This window comes from Colobus angolensis, unplaced genomic scaffold (genome assembly GCF_000951035.1).
Source record: "Colobus angolensis palliatus isolate OR3802 unplaced genomic scaffold, Cang.pa_1.0 Scaffold13, whole genome shotgun sequence".
NCBI classification, from domain to species: domain Eukaryota; kingdom Metazoa; phylum Chordata; class Mammalia; order Primates; family Cercopithecidae; genus Colobus; species Colobus angolensis.
In genome coordinates, this window is record NW_012114252.1 from 21,721,383 (window position 1) to 21,744,946 (window position 23,564).

Here is a 23,564-nt window from a genome sequence, read left to right on the forward strand (position 1 = left end):
CAGCAGCGTCTTGCCCCTGGAACTCCCTCCCTACATCTGTTCATCTGAGAGGCCTTCGTCCTGGATGCAGCCAGTGTTAAGGTGGACAGGCGCACGGCTCCGAAGTCCTGTGTGACGCCCACGTGACCTCACGGGGCTGTGTGATGTCACCGCGGGCGGGGTGGGGTGTGCCCAGCCTGGTCCCACAGTCCACAGTGAGCGGCGGACGGAGGGGCGGCAGTCGGTGGTTTTACCTAACAGGTGTTTCCCACGTGCGGTAGGACTGAGAGGCCCGGGTGGCTGGAGGGGACCCGCCTGGGACGTGGGGCGCAGGTGAGTCGACGAGCGCCCCCTCCTGGCGCGAGCCGGCCCCTCCCCGGACGTCCCAGGACCCGCCCGCGCGGACGCCCCGTGTCCCAGGCGTGCTCGGCCCGTCACCCGCCCGCCGGCTGCGGCGATGAAATACGTGCCGGAAGTGAAGAAGCCGCCGCCGCACCTGCTGAAGCAATTCACAGGTATGGAGGGCAGGCGCGCGGTGGGCGCGGCGCGGGGCGGAGCCGTTTCAGCCCCTGGCGCGGACCGGGGGGTCCCGGTCCCAGGCCTGGTTAGGAGGGAAAGGCAGAAAAATGCGTGTTCAGAAAATAACCTGGGAAAACGCCGTGAAGTCTTCATTTTTGAAAATTTTATTGCAAAATACACCTGAATCGGAGGTTTTCTAGATGAAGAAGTGCATTGAACTATTTCCAGGCGGTTCACGGGTCAAAGGCATTTCGTCTATGAGGTGCTGAAGATCCACTTCAACTAACTTCATAACTGTTACTGTAGGAGTGACTTTTTTATTAAGGAAAAATACTTATCAGCAATGAAGATGCTCCCCCTTCCCTTTCCCCACCCAGGCGACTGACCCAAAGGCAGACACTCACCACTGGGGCTGGAAGGAACCACCAGTGTGGGATGTGACTTATCCCACATGTGCTGTTAGTGTGCATAGATGGGGGGGCGGTAACAGTGACTTACAGTCAGGAAGAGGAAGATTCTGGAAGTTCGAGCCTCCCTACGAGAGGTGGGAGGTGCCACCTTCTGTGGCTCAGGTTTACCTGCTATTTGAACGTTTTTTTCTCAGTTGAGCTTGTATTCATGAGATGCTTTTATTATAACAATAATTAAAAAAAAAAAGACAAAAAAAGTCAGGTGTGGTGGCCTGTAGTCCCAGCACTTTGATAAGCCAAGGCGGGTGGATCACCTGAGGTCAGGAGTTCCAGACCAGCCTGGCCAACGTGGTGAAACCCTGTCTCTACTAAAAATACAAAAATTAGCCAGGCGTGGTAGCAGGTTGCCTGTAATCCCAGCTACTCGGAAGGCTGAGGCAGGAGAATCACTTGAACCTGGGAGGCAGAGGTTGCAGTGAGCTGAGATTGTGCCACTGCACTCCAGCCTGGGTGACAAAGCGAGACTCCGTCTCAAAAACAAACCGAGAAAATGGAAGAAAGAGAAAACAAAGTAGGTTATCTGGGGTTGTTACCTCTGTAGGGAACGCCTCTCAGGCTGGCCAAGATGCTGGCAGCCGCTGAGCACTTGTCCACAGCAGCACCCGGCCCTGCAGCTCTCACAGAGGGAGAGGGCAGCCCAGGTGCCAAAAATGTGTGGCAGCTGCCAACCTGTGAGGCTTTCCAAGGCCACCCGGCCACCAGGCTTTGTCACACCCGGGGGGCAGCTGCTCTTTGGACAGGAAGAGGGGTGTCCACAAGAGGGGTCTTTGCAGTTCCTGATCCAGATGCACCCAGGGCAGAGTGGAAGGCCTGCGCCTGGGGCCCCTGAGGGAGTGGATGTTCTTGTGGCCGGCTGGAGTGGCCCCTCTCATCTTCTGGCAAGATGGCCCTGTAGCCAGGGCAAGCACAGGGGGAGAAAGCAGTCCCTCTTTCAGGCCCTTGGGGGTCACCCTCCTGGTCTCTGCTTCAGGGCTGCAAGCATCGCAGCTGCTGTGGGTACAAGCTGCTGCTCCTGGGCCTGGCTACCCTGTCTCTGAGGGGCTGCCAGGGGCTGCTGGAGGCTGACGTCCCTTCTCAGGGAGCATGGGGCTGGTGGGGGTCATCTCAGGTGTACCAGGTCACCCAAGGCACAGCCCAAGCTGACCCTGGGCTGGAGTCCTCTCACCTTGCCATGGCCATGCCCAGGCCCCAGCATCTGGCATCTGCATGTGACAATCCTGTGTGCTCCCCATCAGCCTGTCCTCGTGACTGAAGGACGCATGCAGGGTTAATAAAAGGACGCATGCAGGTTAATGCAGGATGATAAGCATCGTCCTTATCATCCTTTGCAGACTGTGGCGTGGCTGTTTTGTGACTGTTTCTGTTCCTTTAGGGGGTGTAGGGAAGCTGTGAAATGACAAGGCCGGCGTTGTCCTGGCTTGGAGTTGGCTCAGGTGTCTGCGCCACTGGTGGCCTCAGCGGGCAGGTGGGGAGCTGGAACCTTTAGCTACAGTGGCCGGCCATGGCCCTGCTGCTCAGGCCCTCTCTGCTGCCCACCCCGGGTCTGAGCCCAAGAAGCAGCCTAGAGGAATTCCTCCTGTCCTTCTCTGCACAACTTTGCACATGTGGAAGAGGCTCTGTGGTCGGGTGCAGTGCAGACTCTGGCCTCCAAGCCCACCCGCTCCACAGCCTCTCCCCATGTGACTGCAGAGCCCTGCATGCCTCCGCTTCCCTGCAGCCCTGCTGGGCTTCCCCATGTCCACACTCGCTCATCCTGGACAGGAGGCAGCTGGGCCTCCAGACAGCCCCGTAGCAGGTGAGGGCCTGAGGCTGGCTCCCGGGGCACCATGTTCACATGGCCCTGGACAGCGGGCGACCTGGGGGTGAAGAAGTGGAAATGAGGATGGGAGGATGACACGCGGCCCCTGGGGAAGAGGCACGGAGGCTCTGCCTTACTGGGCTGATGCAGCCTCAGCTGCTGTCAACTGCTGCCTAAAGATTAATGTCAGCTCCCTCCCTAAATAAAATAGTTTCCGCGAAAGCACTTTTAAACTATGATACACTTTCCACACCGGTGTGTATTCTTCTCCGAGTGACTTTTATGAAAGAGTGGGGACTCGAAGCCACTGGCTTCTCCTCAGGAGTCTGTGGACATATTTGGACTCTCCGTGTCCAAATCCTGGGGATCCATGGCCCTGCGCACCCCAGATCCCCATCCATGATTCACACACGCTCCAGGCAGGAACCGCTACACACATGAGCCTCTGCACACACCACACCAGCTCCCCGAACCTGCTGTGATCCCTGCCCAGCTTCCTCCTCCTCCTCCTCCTCCTCACCTCTCCTTCCGTGTTCTGATGCTCAAACTCTGGGAGAACTGGCATCTTCTGTCCTAAGATAACTCGATATGCAGCTTCAAGCTCGGTGTCAAGAAAATGGGTCTCCAGTTTCAGAGATTTTTACGTTGTTTATGACATCTGCTGTGAAGACGCGTTCAGCCAGATTCCGGGTGGTGTCACAGCTTACAGACAGAAAGGGGTGTGCAGGCCGGGCCCGCTGAAGGTCCTGGGTGCTGGTGGCAGTCGTGACCGCAGGCATGTCTCTGGAGTTCCTACACCACATTTCCTGTCACCGCTGTACTCAGAATCTTGTCTTTTCTTCCCGCCTGGACTGTCTTTGGAAACCTGTCTGTGGTCGGGTCTTGCTGTCCGTGGCCACGCTGCCAGGAACCCTGAGCTGGGACATTCTACTGAGTCACTGAGCAGTGTGGCTTGGAGGTGTTCCCTGGAAGCCAGCCCGATGCCTGCCTTTCTAGGGGAGCAGCTCCCAGCAGGGAGGCTGAGTCTCAGGAGTGCTGGAAGCCTCCATGGTGCCATGAGGTCATGGCTGCTGAGTCTGCCGGCTGCTTCTCCATGAGGCAACCATGGTCTGTCCCCTGCTAACCGACTGCCTCTTCGGGAAACCAGGTGGCAGAGGGACTTTGATGGGGAGTTAGATCGAGGACCTGGCGCTGTCCTGAGAGTCTCTGGGCTTGGCTTCTCCGCTAGGAAGAATTCCTGCAAGTGTGCATTTCACAGAGAGAGGGGAAGGGAGGCGGATGGAGCACAGGAAGTAGAAATGCCACAGAATTGTCAGCCACATTTAAAATGGTGACGCCTCCCCTCCTGGATCATGAGCCATGTTAAAAATGATGACGCCTCTCTGCCTGGGTTGGAAAGCCCTGGCCTCAGATTTGCACCTCTTTGGGCACCATGCCCCTCCTGAACCTTTCCTCTCCTGCTGCAGAAGCAGCAAAATGTGGAGTGAAAAGACTTTCCATGGCCTTAGAGAAACAACAGAACATTGACCACTGTGCTGGCGTGGGCGTGTTAGAAGCCCCAGGTGGTGGCCGGTGGGAAGTGGGATGAGCGAGGGAGTGAATGGCAGCCCCACTGTCCCTGGGGAGCGGTGACTTCCCTGGGCTTGCTCTTGGTGCAGATGGGGTGACGGGACAGACTCGTGGGACGAGCTTTGAAACCTCACTCCATGGGCCCCCATCTCACCTGGCCCCCCGAGCCAGGATGGCTTCTCCCAGGAAGCACTCTGCTCACTTTAGATTGATTGATTGAACCCCAGTCTCATTTCAGTAGATCAGGAGGAACGCGGTTGCCCTGCCATCCTGAGGCAGCGCCTCCCGGTTCCCACAGCCCGGCCCAGCCGATGGCTCCTTTCCTCCTTCCCAGCCGCGCTGTCATGACTCTGGGAGAGCACAGGGAGCGAGCCAGGCAGTGAGCCCCACGCTCAAGTTGCCTTGGCTATGGTGCGGGGGGCGTGGAGGGCCTGCTGGGCTGGAGACAGCACTGCTGGTGCCAGTGGCTGGGCCTCCAGTACCTGTGCAGTGGGCGAGCTGCCAGTGATGCTTCTAGAGGGAGCAGGGAGCTGCATCAGCCCTGCCGACCCCCCACCGCGTGGAGAGCCCACCTCGGCCCCTTTGGCAGCTGTGTCAGCCCTGCCGACCCCCCAACATGTGAAAAGCCCACCTTGCTGCCCTTGGTGGCTGCGACCTGGTCCCTGCCCAAAAAGCCTCAGCTTACTCCAACCTCAAAGCCTGTTATGGGTTGTGGAGGAGGTGGAGGGCCAGGCTAGGAACGGAAATGTGTGAGAGACTTTTCAGGGGCTAGTGGATTTTAAAAATGCGTGGCGACATCGTGGAGGTGCATGTGGGAAAATAACGGTGGGTGTGGAGGGAAAACGGGAGGCGGGGAGGACTGACTGGATCTGACAGCTGGACGGTCAGATGCGATGGGGACTGAATTTTTAAAATGAGAAATAATGTATGAACGTTTGTGGAGTGATATTGAAGAAAACAAATCACTTTATGAATAAAAATAATGCTTCGTTCAGTGGCATATTTCCTGCCCAGGCTGTTTGCTGAAATTAAACATCCGCTGTCACCGCAAGTCTTTAGAAACCTTTGTTCTCTTGGCTTTGTGAGCAGACGTTTCTGTGCTGCTGGGGCTTCTCCTCCCACGTCTGGGGACGGTGGGGAGGGTGCTTGGCACCGTGGTGAGAGCAGGACCCTGAAGCCAGAGGTCACTGTGGATCCCGGCTCCGCTGCATCCAAGCTCGTGGGATCTTGGGTTTCATCTGGATCTTCCCAGATGGGGTGTAAGGGCCTTTGGGCATCACGAGCTGGGCACTGGCGGGTGTCTGATGGGGTGGAAGAGCCTGCAGTATCCTGAGCCAGGTGCTGGCGGGTGTTTGGTGGGGTGGAGGAGACTGTGGGCAACGCGAGCCTGGCGCTGACAGGTGTTTGCTGTGCCGTTGCTGTCATCATCTGCGTCAGAAAGTGGAGGCAGTGGTGGACTCCGAATTCTCCGGGAGCTGCCTGTGGGTGGTGTCTGAACTTCTGGCACTGTGTCCATCCTGGAATTGCACTCCAGGAAAAAGGCCGTGGTACCTGGACGCCCTGGGAGCAAAGCCCTCCTAGTCACCCGCTGTAGACACATGGGCTGCTGCATAGAGCGTGGGGGACCATCTGTCCAGCCACAGCCCGAGACCAGTCACCCATTGCAGGCCCCTCTGAGCCTGGCTCTGTAGGACCTGCCTGCTGCTGTGGGGCCTCTCCTGGCCTCCCCCGACTGCTCCCCACGTGGGAGGTAAGCGCAAACCACACACAGCCACCCTATGCAACTGAGGGAGGATAGGGTGGCAGCAGCCGGTGACTTTGGCCTGCCCTGTGCACTCTACCGTGGCAGGGGTGGCATCGCCTCGGCAGGGCTCCCGTGTCCAGGACGCTTCTGACAGAGGGTGAGGGCTGCAGCCGCGGCTTTTGCAAACCTGGAATGGGGGTGTCTTGGGAAGGGGAACCTGAAAAACTAAATCAACCCTAGGAGCACAAATGAGGTTCCTCAAGGGTCAGGAAGGCCGGGCAGCTCCCCTGTCGGCCCCTGTCCTGGAGGAACAATTTACAGAGGTGCCAGGGAAGACCCCCAGTGGCTTGGGTGCAGCCTTGGCCTGGGGCATGGAGCCCGTCTTTGTGGGACTGCAGTCCACCCAGCAAAGGTCTCTGTGGGCACCCTGGGCCCTCACCTGCAGGAACCCCCTTCATCATCCAGCCCAGTCCCTCAGTGGCCCACGGCCGATGAAGGGAGCCGCGTCCCTCGGGGCTGAACATGTATGAGGCTGCTGAACTCCGCTGGGAAGGGTCGTCTGCCAGGAGCAGTCCCCGCCCTGCTTCCTTTGCCTCCCAGAGTGCACCACACACTCATTGTCTCCCCTTTGGGTCAAAACCGGCATTAAACTTTCTGTCCTTTTGATTCAAGTTTTAAAATTCTGAAATAATCCTCAGCCCATGCTGCTAATTCTAACTCCCGTATGCCTAAGTGTGAAATAATTACACGTTCCCTCCCGAACTCCCAAGTACCCATTGTGTGGGCCCCGCGTCTTCTGTGGGCTCTGTCGTGCGCCGTGCCTGGCGCTGCTGCTCGGAAACGTATTATCTCCTAATCGTTAGAGGGCCCCGCATTATTCTGTGTAATTAACTTGACATTATTTTGCTCAGAAATTTAATTCATTCTGGATCTTAGTTTCAAATAAAGATTTGCATGATGCATAATTTAGAAAATAACAAAACCACAACACAAACCCACAGCTGCTCCCCACACCGGTTCCCAGGTTCTTTAGCGGAGAGCGGAGTGGCTTTGTCTTCAGCGGTGACACGTGTGTGTCTGTGCTTTTGCAGTGTGTGACATTCCTCTGCATGACATTTGTGACTACAACGTCTCCAGGGACCGATGCAAGGAGCTCGGGTGCTGCTTCTACAAAGGCGTCTGCTATGAGAAAGCAATTCCCAGTGAGTAGCCATCCCGGCCGCCCTGCGGCGGAAGCCGAGGGAGCTGGCGACCATGCTGACCGCCGCCCTGCCTGTCTCCCTTCCCCGGGGTCTCTGTTTGCTGGAAACACCTTGGTATTGTTCTCTGGCCACACTCTTCCGCTCCGTCTTAGTGGGGGCAGTAGACTCTGAGTGGGGTCTGAGCTGGGGGGCCTGTGGATGTGAAGTAAGCCACCTGAGGAGTTCCATTCCCAGATGGGCTGGCCAGGGCATGGACGGGGACGGATGGAGACCCCCTTCGTGGAGGAATTTGGCCGTTCTGGGTGGTTGCAGAGGCTGGATTTGAGGAAATAGTGCTGCAGAAACATGTGGTGCTGGCAGGGCCCAGGCCAGTGGCCAGGTGTGGGGTGAGCCCATCAGGGTGGAGTGGACCTTGTCCACCACAGGCTCTGTGAGGACAGCAGAGACGCTTGGCCCTGACTGGGGACTCCGTGGGCTGCTTCAGCGTTGGACTAGAAGCCAGACCACACACGAAGATCTGCTGGTAGCCCCTCAAGCCCCTCAAGCAGCACGGGGGTGAAGTGAGGACAACAGACACCCAGTGTGTGGGGTGTGGGGGCTGGAGGCGTTGCCACTCCCCTTCCCCATGAAGGCTTCCGGAGGGAGGCGCGCCCTTTCGGGGGGCTGTGGCTAGTTGTAAAACGTGTTGGAAGGGAGAGACTGTGGCTAGTTGTAAAACGTGTTGGAAGGGAGATGGGAGGAAGTTAAGAAACCAGGATGGCGTGCGCGTGAAGGGTGTTGGGCTCCTACCTCCTCGGCATATTCTCGCCTGTGAGCACGCTGGCCTTCTGCGCTGCTGAGGTCTTCTCATTTCCAAACTCTCATCAAGGCGCACGGGAAGCTTCGTGTGTTTCCTTGTCCTGTGGAGGCCCCTCTTGGAAATGGGGGTAAAGGGCTCTTTGTGCTGCGTGGGGAGGGGCGGACAGCAGCACAGACGGGATCGGCCTGGGAGGGAACAGTGCAGCCCTTGACGATGGAGATGCTGGATGTGGCCGATGATCTCTCACGGCTTTAGGCTTCCTTGGAGATGAGTTCCAAACCCTCCCTATCCTACGCCACTCTTTTCTCCACCCCTAGCACCCCAAAGTGAGTAAAGGCCCCTGACTTTGTGCAGCTCAGGGCCATTTCTTCTTCCTTTTACTTCTTTCTCCTGCATTTCCGGCTAGACTGAGCCCTCAGAGACCAGGCATCAGGTCCTCTTCATTCTCTGTACCTAGTAGGGCTTAGAAAGTCAGGAAACATTAGTGACTGATGGGAATGAGTGACTGATGGAAATTTCTGAGCCCTGCTGATGGAACCAAGCGTGAGCTCGGCTGCTCATCGCTTGCAAAACTCATAACAAATGAAGGGAGAGTGACTTTATTTCCAAAGCTAGCAGTGGGGAAGTGGCTGACTTGCGCTTTCAACTTTAGGCTGGGGAGAGGGGCTTAAAAAGAGGCACTTAGAATGGGAGGCACATGGGAGGGGTGCTACTCGAGGTCTGAGGGTCTCGTTCCGGTGGCTGTCTCAAGCCGTGGCCCGCCTGGAGCACGGGTTGGCGTCATCTTGATGGCTGGTTGTAGACTCACCACCTTCAGGGGGTCTCTGGCATTTTGCAGCTGGGTCTCTATGCTTGGTCTATCTCAAGATGAGCCCCTAGAACTTGTAAGTAAGCCCATAATTAAATACCAGCACACAGTTAGATAAATGTACATGGGGCTAGGGGGTGCATGGTGAGAAAGGGAGACCTTGGTGTTGAAAAGAAAGTACATTTCAGGGCTATATTTTAAGACAAAGGAGAACAAAAATTTTCTGCAGTAAGCTTTCTGCATCGCAAGACTAGGGGAACAAGAGAAAAAGGAAAAAAAGTTTTAAAATTCATTTTCAGGCTAGACCGTTTGATTACATGGGGACTGCCCAGTCCTATAGACATAAAGCTTTAAGCCAGCTCTTCTGAGATGAAAGGGATATTCTGGGCACAAAATCAGTCAAGAAAGAAAGTGCTGATGGGATTCTGGCTTGCTCCAGGGAGGGTGTCTGTCCTGCTTCGTGGTGAAGATTTGGCACCTCATCAAAACAAGATGAATTTTGGCTCCTCAGAGGCAAACGAAAGATCACAATGGATACCACTGATAGTTGGGAAGGTTTTCTGACGACGACAGCTCCTGCAGATCTTGGCTTTAGAGACTCAGGACCAGACCCCTTGCTGTCCCAGCCTCCACTTCCAGGAGCCTCTGGGATTCTCAGGATCTCACGCCTTCCTCTGACTCCAGATAAAATCAGTTGGAAATTGCTTCATTTATTATTTTTACTAAGATGCTATATCATAAAATTCACCTTTTAAAGTATACAATTCAGTGGCTTTTAGTATACTCACAGTGGTGCGGTCATCGCCATTAACTCCAGAACATTTGCACCACACCAGAAAGAAACCTCATGCCCATCAGCAGCCACATCCCATCCTTCCCTCTCTCTGGCCCCTGGCAGCTACTCATCTCTCTATGGACTTCTGTATTATGGACATTTCATATAAATGGAACCACGTGACTTGTGGTTCTTTCACTTACATAGTTCTCAAGGTTTGCTCATGTTGTAGCAGCTATCAGTACTTCATTTCTCTTTATCGTTGAGTAATTGTCCACTGTATAGATGTGCCACATTTTGTTGACCCATCTATCAGTTTATAGACATTTGGATTGTTTCCACTTTTTGGCTATTATAAATAATGCTGCTCTGAACATTTGTATATAGGTTTTTGTGCAAACATGGTTTTTATTCTCTTGGGTATATTCGTAGGAGTGGAATTGCTGGATCATGTATTAACTCTATGCTTAAATTTTTAAGAAACTTCCCAACTGTTTTGCAAGGTAGCTAGACCATTTTCCAGGCCAATCAGCAACATATGAGAGTTCCAGTTTCTCCACATTCTCACCAACACTTGTTGTTGTCCTTTTGTTTATAGCCATTGTAATGGATGTGAAGTTGTATCTCATTGTGGTTTTGATTCATATTATTCTAATGAATAATGATGTTCACCCATCGTTGCATTTTTTCCGGGGGGGGATATTTGGATATCTTCTCTGGAAGAAAAGTCTATTCAAGACCTTTGTCCGGTTTTAAATTGGGTTGTCTTTTTATTATGGCGTTGTGTGAGCTCTTTATGTATTCTGGATATTAAACTCTTATTAGAAATATGACTTACAAATGCTTTCTATTATTCTCTTATGTCTTTTATTTTTATTGAGTTTCTGTCCATTTTCTCCATTTTTCCTTTTGTTGCTTGTGCTTTGGTGTCACATCTAAGAAACCATTGCCTAATCCAAGGCTGCAAAGATTTATACCTGTAATATCTTCTAGGAGTTTTACACTTATAACTCTTACATTTCGGTCTTTTGATCCTTTTTGAGTTAACTTTTGTATCTGGTGCAAAGAAGGTTTCCAACTTCATTATTTTGCATATGGATATTCAGTTGTCCCAGCATCATTTGTTGAGAAGATTCTTTTTTCTCCATTAAATTGACACCATTGTTGAGAATCAGTTTCCCATAAAAGTGAGTTTACTTCTAGATTCTCAATTCTATTCTGTTCATCTATATGTCTATCCTTAGCCGGTACCAGTTTTGATTACTGTAGCTTTGCAGTAAATTTTGAAATCAGAATTTGTGAGTGCTTCAACTTTGTTCTTCTTTTTCAAGATTATTTTGGCGATTATGGGTCCCTTGTATTTCCATACCAAATTTAGCTCATCAGTTTCTGTAGAAAAGAGGTCCTTTGGCAATTTGATTGGGGTTGTGTTGAATCTGTATATAATTTGGAAGTATTACCATCTGAACACGATATTAAGTGTTCTGGTCCGTGAACAGGAGTAGTCTATTTATTTCGGTCTTTAATTTTTTTCAATATTTTATAGTTTTCATGGTGCTGATCTTGAGTTTCTTTAATTAAATTTATTCCAAAGTATTTTATTCTTTTTAATGTTATAAATTGCATTGTTGGGCCGGGCGCGGTGGCTCAAGCCTGTAATCCCAGCACTTTGGGAGGCCGAGACGGGCGGATCACGAGGTCAGGAGATGGAGACCATCCTGGCTAACACGGTGAAACCCCGACTCTACTAAAAATTACAAAAATCTAGCCGGGCGAGGTGGCGGGTGCCTGTAGTCCCAGCTACTCGGGAGGCTGAGGCAGGAGAATGGCGTAAACCCAGGAGGCGGAGCTTGCAGTGAGCTGATATCCGGCCACTGCACTCCAGCCCAGGCTACAGAGCAAGACTCCGTCTCAAAAAAAAAAAAATAAAAATAAAAAAAATAAATTGCATTGTTTTCTCCATTTTCAGATTGTCTATTGCCAGCGTATAGAAATGTAATTGATTTTTGTATGCTGATTTTGTATATGGCAACACTGTTGAACTTCTTACTCTATTAGTTTTCTAGTTGATTTCTTAGGATTTTTTGCATACAAGATCATGGCATCTGAAAATATAGTTTTACTTCTTTTTTCCTAATCTGAATGCCTTTTAGTTCATTTTCTTGCCTAGTTTCTGACTAAAACCTTCAGTACAATGATGAATAGAATTGGGAAGGGCAGAAGCCTTGTCTTTTTCCTGATCTTAAGGAGAAACTTTCAGTGTTTCACCATTAAATACAGTGGTGACTGTGGGTTTTACTAGATGCCATGTATCTATTAATAGTAAATGCAAGAAACAACTTGGAAACACACACGTTGAGAAAGCTCCCTCCACTTCCTGCTTTGTTGAGTGTTTTTATCATGAAAAGAGTGTTGGATTTTTTTTCCAAATTCTTTTTCTGCATCTATTGAGCACCTTAATGGTGACTTTTATTACTTCATGTGATTTTGACTTACTGTCTACTCTTCTTTCATTTCATCCTAAAGGACTCCCTTTGGTATTTCTTATAAAGAAGTTTTGCCAGTGATGAATATCCTGACTTTGTTTATCTGGAATGTCTTAATTTACTCTTCATTTTTGAAGCATAGAGTTGCTGTATATAAAATTGCTGGTTGATAGGCTTCCTGACAGCCCTCTGAATGTTTTTTCTCATTGCCTTCTGGCCTGCATGGTTTCTGATGAGAAACTGCTGTAAATCTTAAGGCTCCTTTGTGTATAATGTGTCACTTCTCTCATGCTGTTTTCAAGATTCTTTGTCTTTTGCAGTTTGCCAGGTGTCTGCAAACTCAGAGATCATGGATCTCTCTGAGTTTATCCTACTCAGAGTTCACTGAGCTTCTTGGATGTGTAGATTAATGTTAACCAAACTTAAAAAGTTTTTACCATTATTTCTTCAAATATTCTTTCTGTTCTTTTATCTTTCTTCTCTCCCTCTGGACTTTCATTACGTGTATTTGGTAGACTTTATGGTATCCCACAGACCTCTAAGGCTGTATTAATTTCTCTTGGTTATATTTTCTTTCTGTTACTTAAACTGGATAATCTCATTGACCTATCTTCAAGTTTACCGATTCTTTTGCCTGCTTAAATCTGCTATTGAGCATCTCCAGTGAATTTTCATTTCTATTATTGTACTCTCAACTCCATGATTTATTTTGGTTGTTTCTTTTTTTTTTTTTTTTTTTTTTTTTATACTGCTCTGTCGCCTAAAAATCCGCCCAGAACACCGTGATCTGCTCGCCTCAGCCTGGATGGGGTTTTCCTCAGCCTCCGGAGTAGCTGGGACTACAGGCGCCCGCCACCATGCCCGGCTAATTTTTTGTATTTTTAGTAGAGACGGGGTTTCACCGTGTTAGCCAGGATGGTCTCCATCTCCTGACCTCGTGATCCGCCCATCTCGGCCTCCCAAAGTGCTGGGATTACAGGCTTGAGCCACCGCGCCCAGCCTGGTCGTTTCTTAATAATGTCTATATTTCTATTGATATTTTCTATCTGATGAATGCATTAGTCATTTTTACACTGCTATAAAGAACTACCTGAGACTGGGTAATTTATAAAGGAAAGAGGTTTAATTGACTCACAGTTCTGCATGGCTGGGGAGGCCTCAGGAAACTTACAATCATGCCAGAAGGCAAAGGGAAAGCAAGACATGTCTTACATGGCGGCATGGTTGTGGGGAGGTAACTGCCAAGCACTTTTCAACCATCAGATCTCGTGAGAACTCACTCACTATCATGAGACTATCATGGAGTAAACTGCCCCCAGGAGCCAACCACCTCCGACCAGGTCCCTCCCTTGACATGTGAGGATTACAATTCGAGATGAGATTTGAGTGGGTCACAGAGCCAAATCATATCAATGAAATATTATTCTTATACTTTTATTTAGTTCTTTAGACATGATTTCTTCTAGTTCTTTGAATATGCTTAAAATATTTGATTTACAGTCTTTATCAAGTAAGTCCAACGTCTGTGCTTCCTCAGTGATGATTTCTGTTAATGGCATTTTTAATGTGTATGGCCATACTTTCTCATTTCTTTGTATGTGTAACATTTTTCTTTCTTGAAAATAGGACATTTTAGGTCAGATAATATAACACCTCTGAGAATCAGGTTCTTTCACCTCCCCAGGTTTTATTGTTGCTGCTGTTTGTTGTTGTGGTTGTTTGATGACTTTCCTGAACTAAATCAGTAAAGTCTTTATTCTTTATGGTGTGTGACCACTAAAAACTCTTCTTGAGTAGCTACTAGTTAGCTAATTACCAAAAATTTTCTTAGATACCTGGAAACACAAGCCTCTCAGACTTTGCAGAGGAGTTCTGTGTGCATGCTGAGGCACACCTTCAACAAACTCAGAATATTTCTAGCTCTGCCTTAGCCTTCACTTCCTTCTTATGCAGATCCTTAAGTCAGCCAGAGGTGAGGTCCCAGGGCCACCATAGGTCTTTCCTTGCAAAGCCCACAGCAGTGGACATGTCCATGACCCTCTAGATTCCCAGGAATGTGTCAGAGCATTTCAGAGCTCTCTATGCACATCTCATTTCCCAGATTTTCATGTTAAGCTTGTTGGTTAGCCTCTTGTTTCCCCCCAACTGCTACCCACCACTTTAGCCAGTAAAACGATGTTCAATTGCTTCTGATTATTTATAACAAATGCCTGGGGAAAAAGTTGTTCTCACCAAATGAGCTCAGATCAAATAAAGATGATATTCCAAGGAAGCACCAGACAGATCAAATCATGACAACTCTCTGGCAATGAGGCTTTGAAGGAACTCCCACCCTGTTCTGCCCCCTGCAGTGGCTGCCCGGCTGCTGGATTTACCATGATTACAGGCTGCTGATTTTCAAGCTACCATGGAGCTGGAGGGTGGGCAGGAGAGATGGGAACAAAGCTAGATAAAAAGCCCAAGCTTGCTCTTTTACTGAGATTCAGCTGTTTGCCTCAAATAAACAGATTTCCACAAGCTTTTGGTTAATTTCCAGACTTCTGAAAAACTTTCATCTGATGATTTTTACCAGTGTTCTCATTGTTTTCATGGAGGAAGAAATTTGTGTTGGGGCGGGGGGGTCCTTGCTTTGCCATTTTTGCTGATATCACCTTGAAAATTAATTATGGGCTTTACTGAAGCCCTAGTCCAGTTGTACATAACCAGTTAATGAGAGTTACAACACGAGGTAGTGCTTTTTCCTGAAGGAGTCCATTATCCTGTACCTGACTCACCTGTCTCATTGTAAAACCCATGCCCTTTAGCCAGAATCTTACTTGAGAGATCTTTTTGGGTTCCAGGCCTTCTGGTATGGAACAGCCTCTCATACGGCTTCATTCCAGCAGCTCGTCCTCTGGGGCATGTGGCAGTACTCCTGAAGCCAAGCTCATGGCAGTGGGTGCTGACTTGGCCATGATTTGCTGCATTGGCACTTGTCATCATTTTGTTTTTGTTTTGTGAAATTGGGGCTTGCTGCTCACATTGCATATGCAGAGAGCAGCAGATGCTCACAGTCGCACTCAGTTCATTTCCATCATAGAGTTGGACTTCTTACAGAACTCCAGATTCCAAGGCACTTATACCACTTAGTTTTTCTGAGAAGTTTACCATTTAAGTCTCCTAAAAGTGGCAAACATTGCATCCAAAAGGTATTTAAGTTTATTCTTTCAGTCTTCTCCATATAATAATTAATGATCTCAATTTCCTCACATCCCAATGAAGCAGAGATCCAACCGTGTAAAGTGGTGTAAATGTATCACTCCAGGAAGATCACAGCTAGGAAGGGAATGCACGTCCAAGCTGCTACTGCTGCTGCTTTTGCCATCTCTCCCATCCTCTGAGCACCTTTTCATCAGTACCGTGCAGGTGCTGGCCTGTTTGTAAATGTTGGCATGTATGTCACATATGGCTTAAGCTAGAACAATCGCCGCATGCCTGTCATCCATTTTTAAAGTGAGTCTTAATCCCTATAGCAGATTCATGACTGGTGTTACAAGGAACCCAGAAGAGAACACAGGCTCTCAAGAATGTTTTTGACTTAGAGAGGGCTCACTGTTTTGCAAGGAAGTGTATCATTTTTGCATGGAAGCAGCCATTAAGTTCTTTCCATCATTCTAACTTTAATAGCTGTGTTGTGTGGCTGTGCTTTTTTTGACTCTTGACTTCTTTCGGGCCTGTAGGAAGAGCCTGGGCAGTGGGCCCTGCTTTGGGGCTCTCACTGTGCCCTCACATTACTTTTCATTTCTTTGACATCTTTCTCATTCAAAATGACGAATGAACCTTTGTACTGTGCAAGTTGTAGTATTCAGTGACAGGGTATTATGAGCTCTTTGTGCACATAATTCCATGTTATGAAAACCTTTCACCAACTTCTTAAATTGGCTGGTTTGAAGTGCACATTGTGTTATGGCATAATCTGTATTATTAAGAATATGAATTGGGGAATTAGCATTAGATCTTTCAGAAAGAATTGGGAATTCAAAGAGAAAGACTTGCCTTCATTCTTCAGTCTTGATTTAGGGTATGTTATTTAACATGTCATTTCTTCTAAGTATCTGACTTCAGTTTCTTCACGGGACTTGCTGAGATGATTTCAAAAGTTTTGTTTAACTATATTTTGGGAACATTTACCAAGACGTTTCTTAAAGACAATAATCCTTTCTTCAATTGCTGCTATTTCTGAAAGATAAACCAGACTTTGTGGTTTATGATAAGCCAACGACATGGTCTGTAATAAATAGTGTTGCTAGACAGACACTGTACAGAGCACATCATTGAGGTTGAGTTTCTATCTTTAGGAGCTTGGCATCAATGACAAAGAACATGAGCACATATGAAGATATGGGAGATATACTGACAGTGGAATACTAAGACACTGACTACATATGTGTGTCTCTTCAACAGGACTTCACTCATATAATTTTGAATTTGTTCCATGAACTAAGACACAAAGTCATACTAAGGAATAAAACATTTCCTGGAGTTCAGGAATTTCAGGGTTACCTTCTTGCCTCATGAACACTCTTAATTCACCCTTTCACTTTATTTGTGCATTTTGATTCAATCAATTCTGTTTGTTGAACAGCATTTGAGTGCAGATTCTCTGGGCCATCTCTAGGCTACCTCTCAGATCCATCCTCTATTGCTGTGTGACAAATTACCCCAAAACTTTGTGGCTTAAAGCAACTTAGAGGTTTTGCTGGATGGTTGGGTTTGAGTGTCTCATGAGATTACGGTCAAGATGCCAAGTGAGGCTGCAGTCACCTGAAGTCTTGCTGTCTCAGATGACTCACTTTGCTGGGAAGTTGATACCAGATGTTATAGGAAGATGACTCACTTTGCTGGAAGTTGATACCAGATGTTGTAGGAGGCCTCTTCTCCTCACCATGAGGGCTGCGGTCTTTCCCAGAGCAGTGGCCCAAGAGAGATCAGGGCAGAAGCGCAATGTCTTTTTCACCTGGCCTCGGGGGTCAGACTCTGGCATCTCCTTTGGCTCCAGGGATCACCACTGTTCAGTGTGGGAACATCTATCTAGGGTATAAATACCAGGTGGTGAGAATCCGGAGGCCATCCTGGAAGCTGGTTATGGTAGCCCCAGATATTTGGAGGTGAGTCTGCCCCACTGTTTCCCCTCCTCAGGTAAGCGAGTTTCCATGGGACAGTCCTCATTTAAAGAAATAAGCCAGTTGATTGGGAGAACCTTCGACAAGCAGTTTCCCAGTGTGCTCCTCGGTACATGCACATGCCTGTTATCTGACGGCTTGCAACCCCAAGCCTCACTCCTTTCCTCCAGCCTCTCCGTGAGAAATTCTCATTGAGCGCCCATTGTGTACTTCACCGTTCCTTACCGAGGTCACCTCGGTATGAGGAAAATCGAAGATCTGGGTTACCCTCACGAGCTGGCTTCAACCCCCTCTCAGTTTTCTGACTTCAGTCCCCATGGAAAGAATCCTGGGCACCTCACCCATTGCTGGTGGCCCTGCGATGAGTCCAGGGAGTACGGATCCCGTCGGAAGCTGGCTCGTGTGCCCAGGAGGCCGCTTTCTCTGCACCTGCGGCCTCGCTTCTGGGGTGGGTTGAATTGGGTGCACCCAATGCATATGTTGAAGTTCAGATCCCTGGTACCTGTGAATGTGACCTGATTTAGAAAAAGGGTCTTTGCAGGTGTAATTAGGTAATATGAGATCACAATGGAGCAGAGTGAGCCCTCCATCCAAAATGACTGGTATCCTTGTAAAGAGAAGAGACAAGAGACAGAGGAACACAGAGGAAAGACAGCCACGTGACAATAGGGGCAAAGACTGCTGTGATGCTAGGAAGACGCCAGGGAGGACACTTCCCAGGAGCCTTTGAAAAGAACACGGCCCAGCAGACACTTTGTTCTTGGACTTCTGGCCTCCAGAACCATGAGATGATCAATTTCTATTGTTTTAAGTCCCCCATTGCATGGTACTTTCTTACAGCATCCTTGGCAAACTCACACCCCATCCAGGAAAATTACATCTGATGATGTTGTTACTGCTTCGCGACTCTTGGGAGCGGTTTAGCAGGAGGGGAAGGTGCGGGAATTGAGGGAATTCATGTCACCTGCACTAGGCATTTGCAAGTCAGCCAGTTTCTTTGAGAGTAAGAAAGCAATTAGAGAAAAGACTAATATTGATAATAATAACAACAATAAGAATTACTGTGTATATGTGATTAGTCAAGCACTTAAGAACTTTACTTGCATTCATTAAAAAATTCCTTACATCCCAATGGAAGGAATGTAGAAGAACAAACAGTAGATGAGGATATTATTTGACAAAGGACTCTGAGAGGAGTGATGCTCATGTACAAATATTAGGACTTGAGGGGGCCAAGTCCTGAACCAATGAGCCAACGGAGATCCAGACATCAGCCCTCGGTGCTGGACAGTGCTGCGCCCCTCAGGCCTCTTGCACAGACAGGGCCCTGCCTGCTGAGTAGTGGGCAGTCCCCCAGAAAGAGGCTCAGGAAGGGGCTGAGCAGTTCCTCCCCCCAGTTATCCCTGCCTTGGAGAGGCTGGGAGTACACTCACGCAGGGAAACCCAGGGTGGTGGGGCTGCCCCTCATGGCCACCTGGGGAGGCTTGACTTTTGCTGAGGGTGGGTTGGAGAAGGCACAGGAAACTTGGGGATTGCAGGACACTCTTTCTTTTTTTTTTTTTGAGATGGAGTCTCGCTCTGTCCCCCAGGCTGGAGTGCAGTGGCCAGATCTCAGCTCACTGCAAGCTCCGCCTCTCAGGTTCACACCATTCTCCTGCCTCAGCCTCCCAAGTAGCTGGGATTACAGGCACCGCCACCATGCCTGGGTAATTTTTGTATTTTTAGTAGAGATGGGGTTTCACGGTGTTAGCCAGGATGGTCTCGATCTCCTGACCTCGTGATCCGCCCGCCCCGGCCTCCCAAAGTGCTGGGATTACAGGCATGAGCCACCACACCCGGCCTAACAGGAGTCTCTTTTAATACAAAGAAGCCCAGTCAAGACCAGTGGGATTTGTCTATGATCCAATAAGTGTTTTCTTTGTATTCAGTTTAGGGGAGGAATTGACCTGGGATTGGGGAGCCATTTCCAGGGAGCTGGGGAGCACAGCAGGAACAGAGGGGCCAGTGCCATCTATCTCTCAGTGCACCCCCGGGGGTCAAGAGCCAACACCATCTCTCCACGCACCTCCAGGGGGTCAGAAGCCAGCACCATTTCTCCCCCATGCACTCCCGAGGGTCAGGAGCCAGTGCCATCTATCCATGCACCCCTGGGGGACAGGAGCCAGTGCCATCTCTCAATGCACCCCTGGGGTCAGGAGCCAGCGCCATCTTTCCATGTACCCCCAGGGGTCAGGAGCCAGCACCATCTCTCCATGCCCCTCCGGGGGTCAGGAGCCAGCACCTTCTCTCCACGTACCTCTGGGGGTCAGGAGCCAGTGCCATCTCTCCACACCCTCCCGGGGGTCAGGGTGGTCACAAGGTGTCTTCTGGGTGGCACTGATCACCACCTGGAGCTGCCTTTCACAGGGAGCCCTCATGTGCCTGCAGGGGCCTTTGGAGATGTCCACAGAGCTGTCTCCAGGAGACGCTGGGGAGGGTGGGCGAGGAGGGCTGACCGTGGGCAGCAGTGCCGGGAGGGCCCGCACCCGACTCTGGGAGGGTTGCCTTTTCTTCTTCTTCCTTTTCTATTTACCTGGATCAAAATGACTTCGAATCCCACCATTTTTCAGTTTACGTCCACGTGTTCTCCGCCTTGATTGTGATCATCGCTGGGGCCTTCGTCATCACCATCATCTACAGGTTGGTCCCTTTGTTCTTCATCAGGAGGGTGGGGAGGAGGGGAACCTCTCCTGGCTGTAGCCTCCCGCCCGACTGGGCTCCTTCGGGCTTGGTGCTGCTGGGGTGACTGAGAACAGCTCTCTGTGAGCCTGGGAACGGGAACTGGCCAGGCGGGGAGGGCCCCACTGATCTTCTCCAGAGTGCTTCTTGATGACAATCCTAACCCACATTTAGTGAGCACCTAAGACTCTAAGTGCTCTGCTCAGCCTATTCAGCCCTTGCAGCCACTGACGATGTAAGTGCTCTTCCTGTCCCCAGATTGGGACGATTGACGCAGTATCGAGGGGGTCCCCAGGCTGATGGATGGGGCAGTGAGGCTCTAACTCAGACTCCCAGTTGTCTCAGAGCCCCTGAAGCCAAGGCTGCCTGCACTTCTTGGCCTGTGGCCTTCATCCTCATTGCAGGGTGTCAGGGTTTGGAGACATCTCAGAGTTGAGTCTACTCCCTCTCATTTTAATGGTGAGGAAATGCAGACCTTGGGGGCCAAGGCAGCAGGTGGCTGTCCCCAGGGCAGGGCTGGAATCCAGCATCTCACGCCCCGGTCAGTCACCTTTGCCATGAGCCCACTCTGTGACGTGCATACAAGCCCCTGAGATTATTCCAGTTTCTTTGTCCGGGAATGAGTAAAGCCATTTTCCTACCATGAGTGGTGCTATATGCTGTCTTATGTGTGTTAATCATGAAGATAAACCGGCAGTAGCCTGCAGTGCAACACACACCTTCCCCCGCCCGGAGCTGTTTTTGGTAGTTTAGCTGCCTCATACGATCATCTGTTTGGAGCCTGCACAGGAAACTAAAATGAGGCTGGATGTGGTGGCTCATGCTTGTAATCTCCCAGCACTTTGGGAGGCTGAGGTGGGAGGATCACTTGAGCCCAGGAGGTGGAGGCTGCAGTGAGTCATGTTTGTGCCGTTGCACTCCAGCCTGGATGACAGAGCAAAACTATCTCAAACAAATAAATAAATAAAAAATAAAAATAAAAAAATAAAGAGAGAGAGAGAAAGAAACGAAAATGAGAACTATTACATCAAAGCACTTACCTTAAAAAATAAGTATGCATGATCAGGAACCTGTGTTTTCAGAGGGATGTCCTGGCAGGCAGGAGGCGGGAACTGGGAACTGGAGAGTTTTCCGTCTGTAACTTCCCTGACTGTGATAAAACCCTCTTCCCATTAGAGTCGTTCAGGAGAGCAGGAGACAAAGGGCCATCCCTACGGATGTTGCGCTGCCACAGAAGTCCAGCGAAAAGGCGGAGGTGGCCTCATCCAGCAGCAAGTTAGGGCTGGAGCCTCCGAGTCCTGGGCCTCCGAGTGCTGGGCCCTCAGTGAAAAGTGACGCGGACAAGGATGAGGGTGAGAAGCTTCTGGAATGATCCTCAGCTTAAGGTTGAGGGCGTGGTTCTGTTCCCTTGGGAGACCTTCCCTGGAAAGGGGCTCGGCATCTACACAGGCCCTTCAACCTCAGCGATCAGTGTTGCAGTTTGTTCAGAATTCGAATGTACCCAACACTGGAGGTTCAGGTTTGCAGATTTCCCTCTGTGAGTGTTGTCCTCCCCCTTCCTGTCCCCTTCTGCCTCCCTGTCATTTCACCCTCTGGCGGGGCCCTCAGTGTTAGCGCGGGAAGCTCTCGGGGAGGGGGCGAGAGTCCCGCAGAACCTGCGCATTTGATCAGGTGACTTCCTGCAGGGAGGCTGCCAGGTTGCCATGGGTACTATCTGTGCACCCTGGCCGCGTGGTGGTCGTGGTTGTGAGGGGAGGCTGCAGGGCTGCCGTGGGTACTCTCTGTGGCACCCTAGCCACGTGGTGGTCGTGGTTGTGACGGGAGGTTGCACGGCTGCCGTGGGTACTCTGTGCACCCTGGCCGCGTGGTGGTCATGGTTGGAGAGGTAGATGATCACTCTATGCCTGCCTTGGTTTCCAGGAAGGAAAGTTGCTCGTATGTTGGTTTACCTGCTTTGAGGGCCTGGGGAGGTTTCTGGTTGCTTTTCCTAGATCAGCACCTTGCCAGGTTAGAGAAAGAAACATCTCAAATGGTAATCCTTATCTTCAGAGATGTTTGCACAGGAATACGAATGGCCTGGACTTATCCATTGTTACCAAGTAGACTTGGCTTTACAGGGACCATCAGGAAAAGCAGGAGGCAGGGTAAGAGAGTGACCCACACTTGATTTCCGATCTGGAATGCCTGGACCCTAACCAAGGCTGCGTCTGTGCGAATGAGGCTTTCCTGCAGGACAGATGTTTGCCTGGTTAAGGGAGCCTTGGGATGATGTGGGAGGAAGAGTGTTTTACTGTCTTAAAAAGATGCTTCTTCCCTGGAATGCACTGAGAAACATGGGGCAGCATATGGCCATCCCCAAAACTGGCTTTCGAGTCAACCATTTCCAATTGGACACCTTATAGATGGGTTCAAAGACCCTGATGAAATCTTTTTGGGACTGCTGAATATTCCATTGAGAAAACAATTCTTCTTTTCTAAAAATCTAGTAACAGTGACAATAGCAGAAGCCGAAGAAACTGAGGACTGACTGAAATGCATGAAGAAGTGGAGACTGGCAGAATTATCCAAATGAAATGATACAGCAGGTGCACTATTACCAGTGTGATGGAATGACCTCCCAATGAGAAAAAAATAAAGATATCTGAAAATTGCTTCTCGTCCGATGTTGCTTATCCATTGCTATATTTTTATCTTAGGAGAGAGAAAGCCTGTGGAGTAGGAGAGTGGGAGCCTGCACTTTCAGTTTTTAATGGCACTGCTTGTCACTAACATTAACACCATGGGGGCTCACAGCACGGGCTCAAGGTGGTGTCGTCGCATGGTGGTCATGGTTGTGCGGGGAGGCTGCAGGGCTGCCATGGGTACTTTCCAGAAGGCAGGCTGCACTTTCACCAAGAGTGGGCTGCCACACGGACACAGGCAGTTCAAGACTCTGGCATTTGGCTTTGCTAGGACTTGGTCATGCCGCGAGGGAGGAGCAGCGTTCGGATCTGGATCTGAGAGGCCCCAAAGCATAGGCCGTAGCTTCCTGAGATCCCCTCATGCAAGGCAGTGCGCTCAGTCCCAGAGTCGCCGACGGACGCTCACAGGCACCCCAGGCTGGCCCAGGGCAGCCCATGGATCTTGGAGGCTGCATTTTCTCACTTCGAAAATGTGCATTCTACACAGGAACTGTGGCCCTTACGTCCACGCATTGCAGCTTTGAAAAAGGATAATAAACAATCCAGATAGACCAGACACATCCTGCTAAATACAAGGAGTATTTAGATGAGAAATCAGTTTGCATGAGCCCCTGGAAGCCCCTCGTCCGCTTTCTGCCTGGTCAACCTTATCAGCTGCTGATGGGCTTGGCCCAGAGTCTGCACTGCTCTAGGGCTTCCTGCAGGGGGAAGTTATGGGCCTGCTGTTAGCCCCTTTCTTCTCACGGGCACCTCACTGGTTTTAGGCCAATCGGGCTCTTGTATTGGTGTAGATCAGGTGTCAGCACACTTTTTGTAAAGGGCCAGAGAGCCGGTATTTCGTAGAGTGCACCTGT

The 23,564-nt window shown here is 50.0% G+C and overlaps 1 protein-coding gene across 1 annotated transcript; it reads left to right on the plus strand.

Annotated features, from left to right (window-relative positions):
* Nucleotides 1-436: 436 nt before the first annotated feature.
* On the plus strand, nt 437-22,681 carry TEX29 (testis expressed 29). The gene is made up of 5 exons (XM_011933908.1): nt 437-494; nt 7,171-7,281; nt 19,921-19,990; nt 21,206-21,381; nt 22,516-22,681. Exons 1-5 carry the CDS (start codon nt 437-439, stop codon nt 22,554-22,556), a joined length of 456 nt encoding a protein of 151 aa, XP_011789298.1. The 3' UTR covers nt 22,557-22,681.
* The last annotated feature ends 883 nt before the right edge of the window (nt 22,682-23,564 follow it).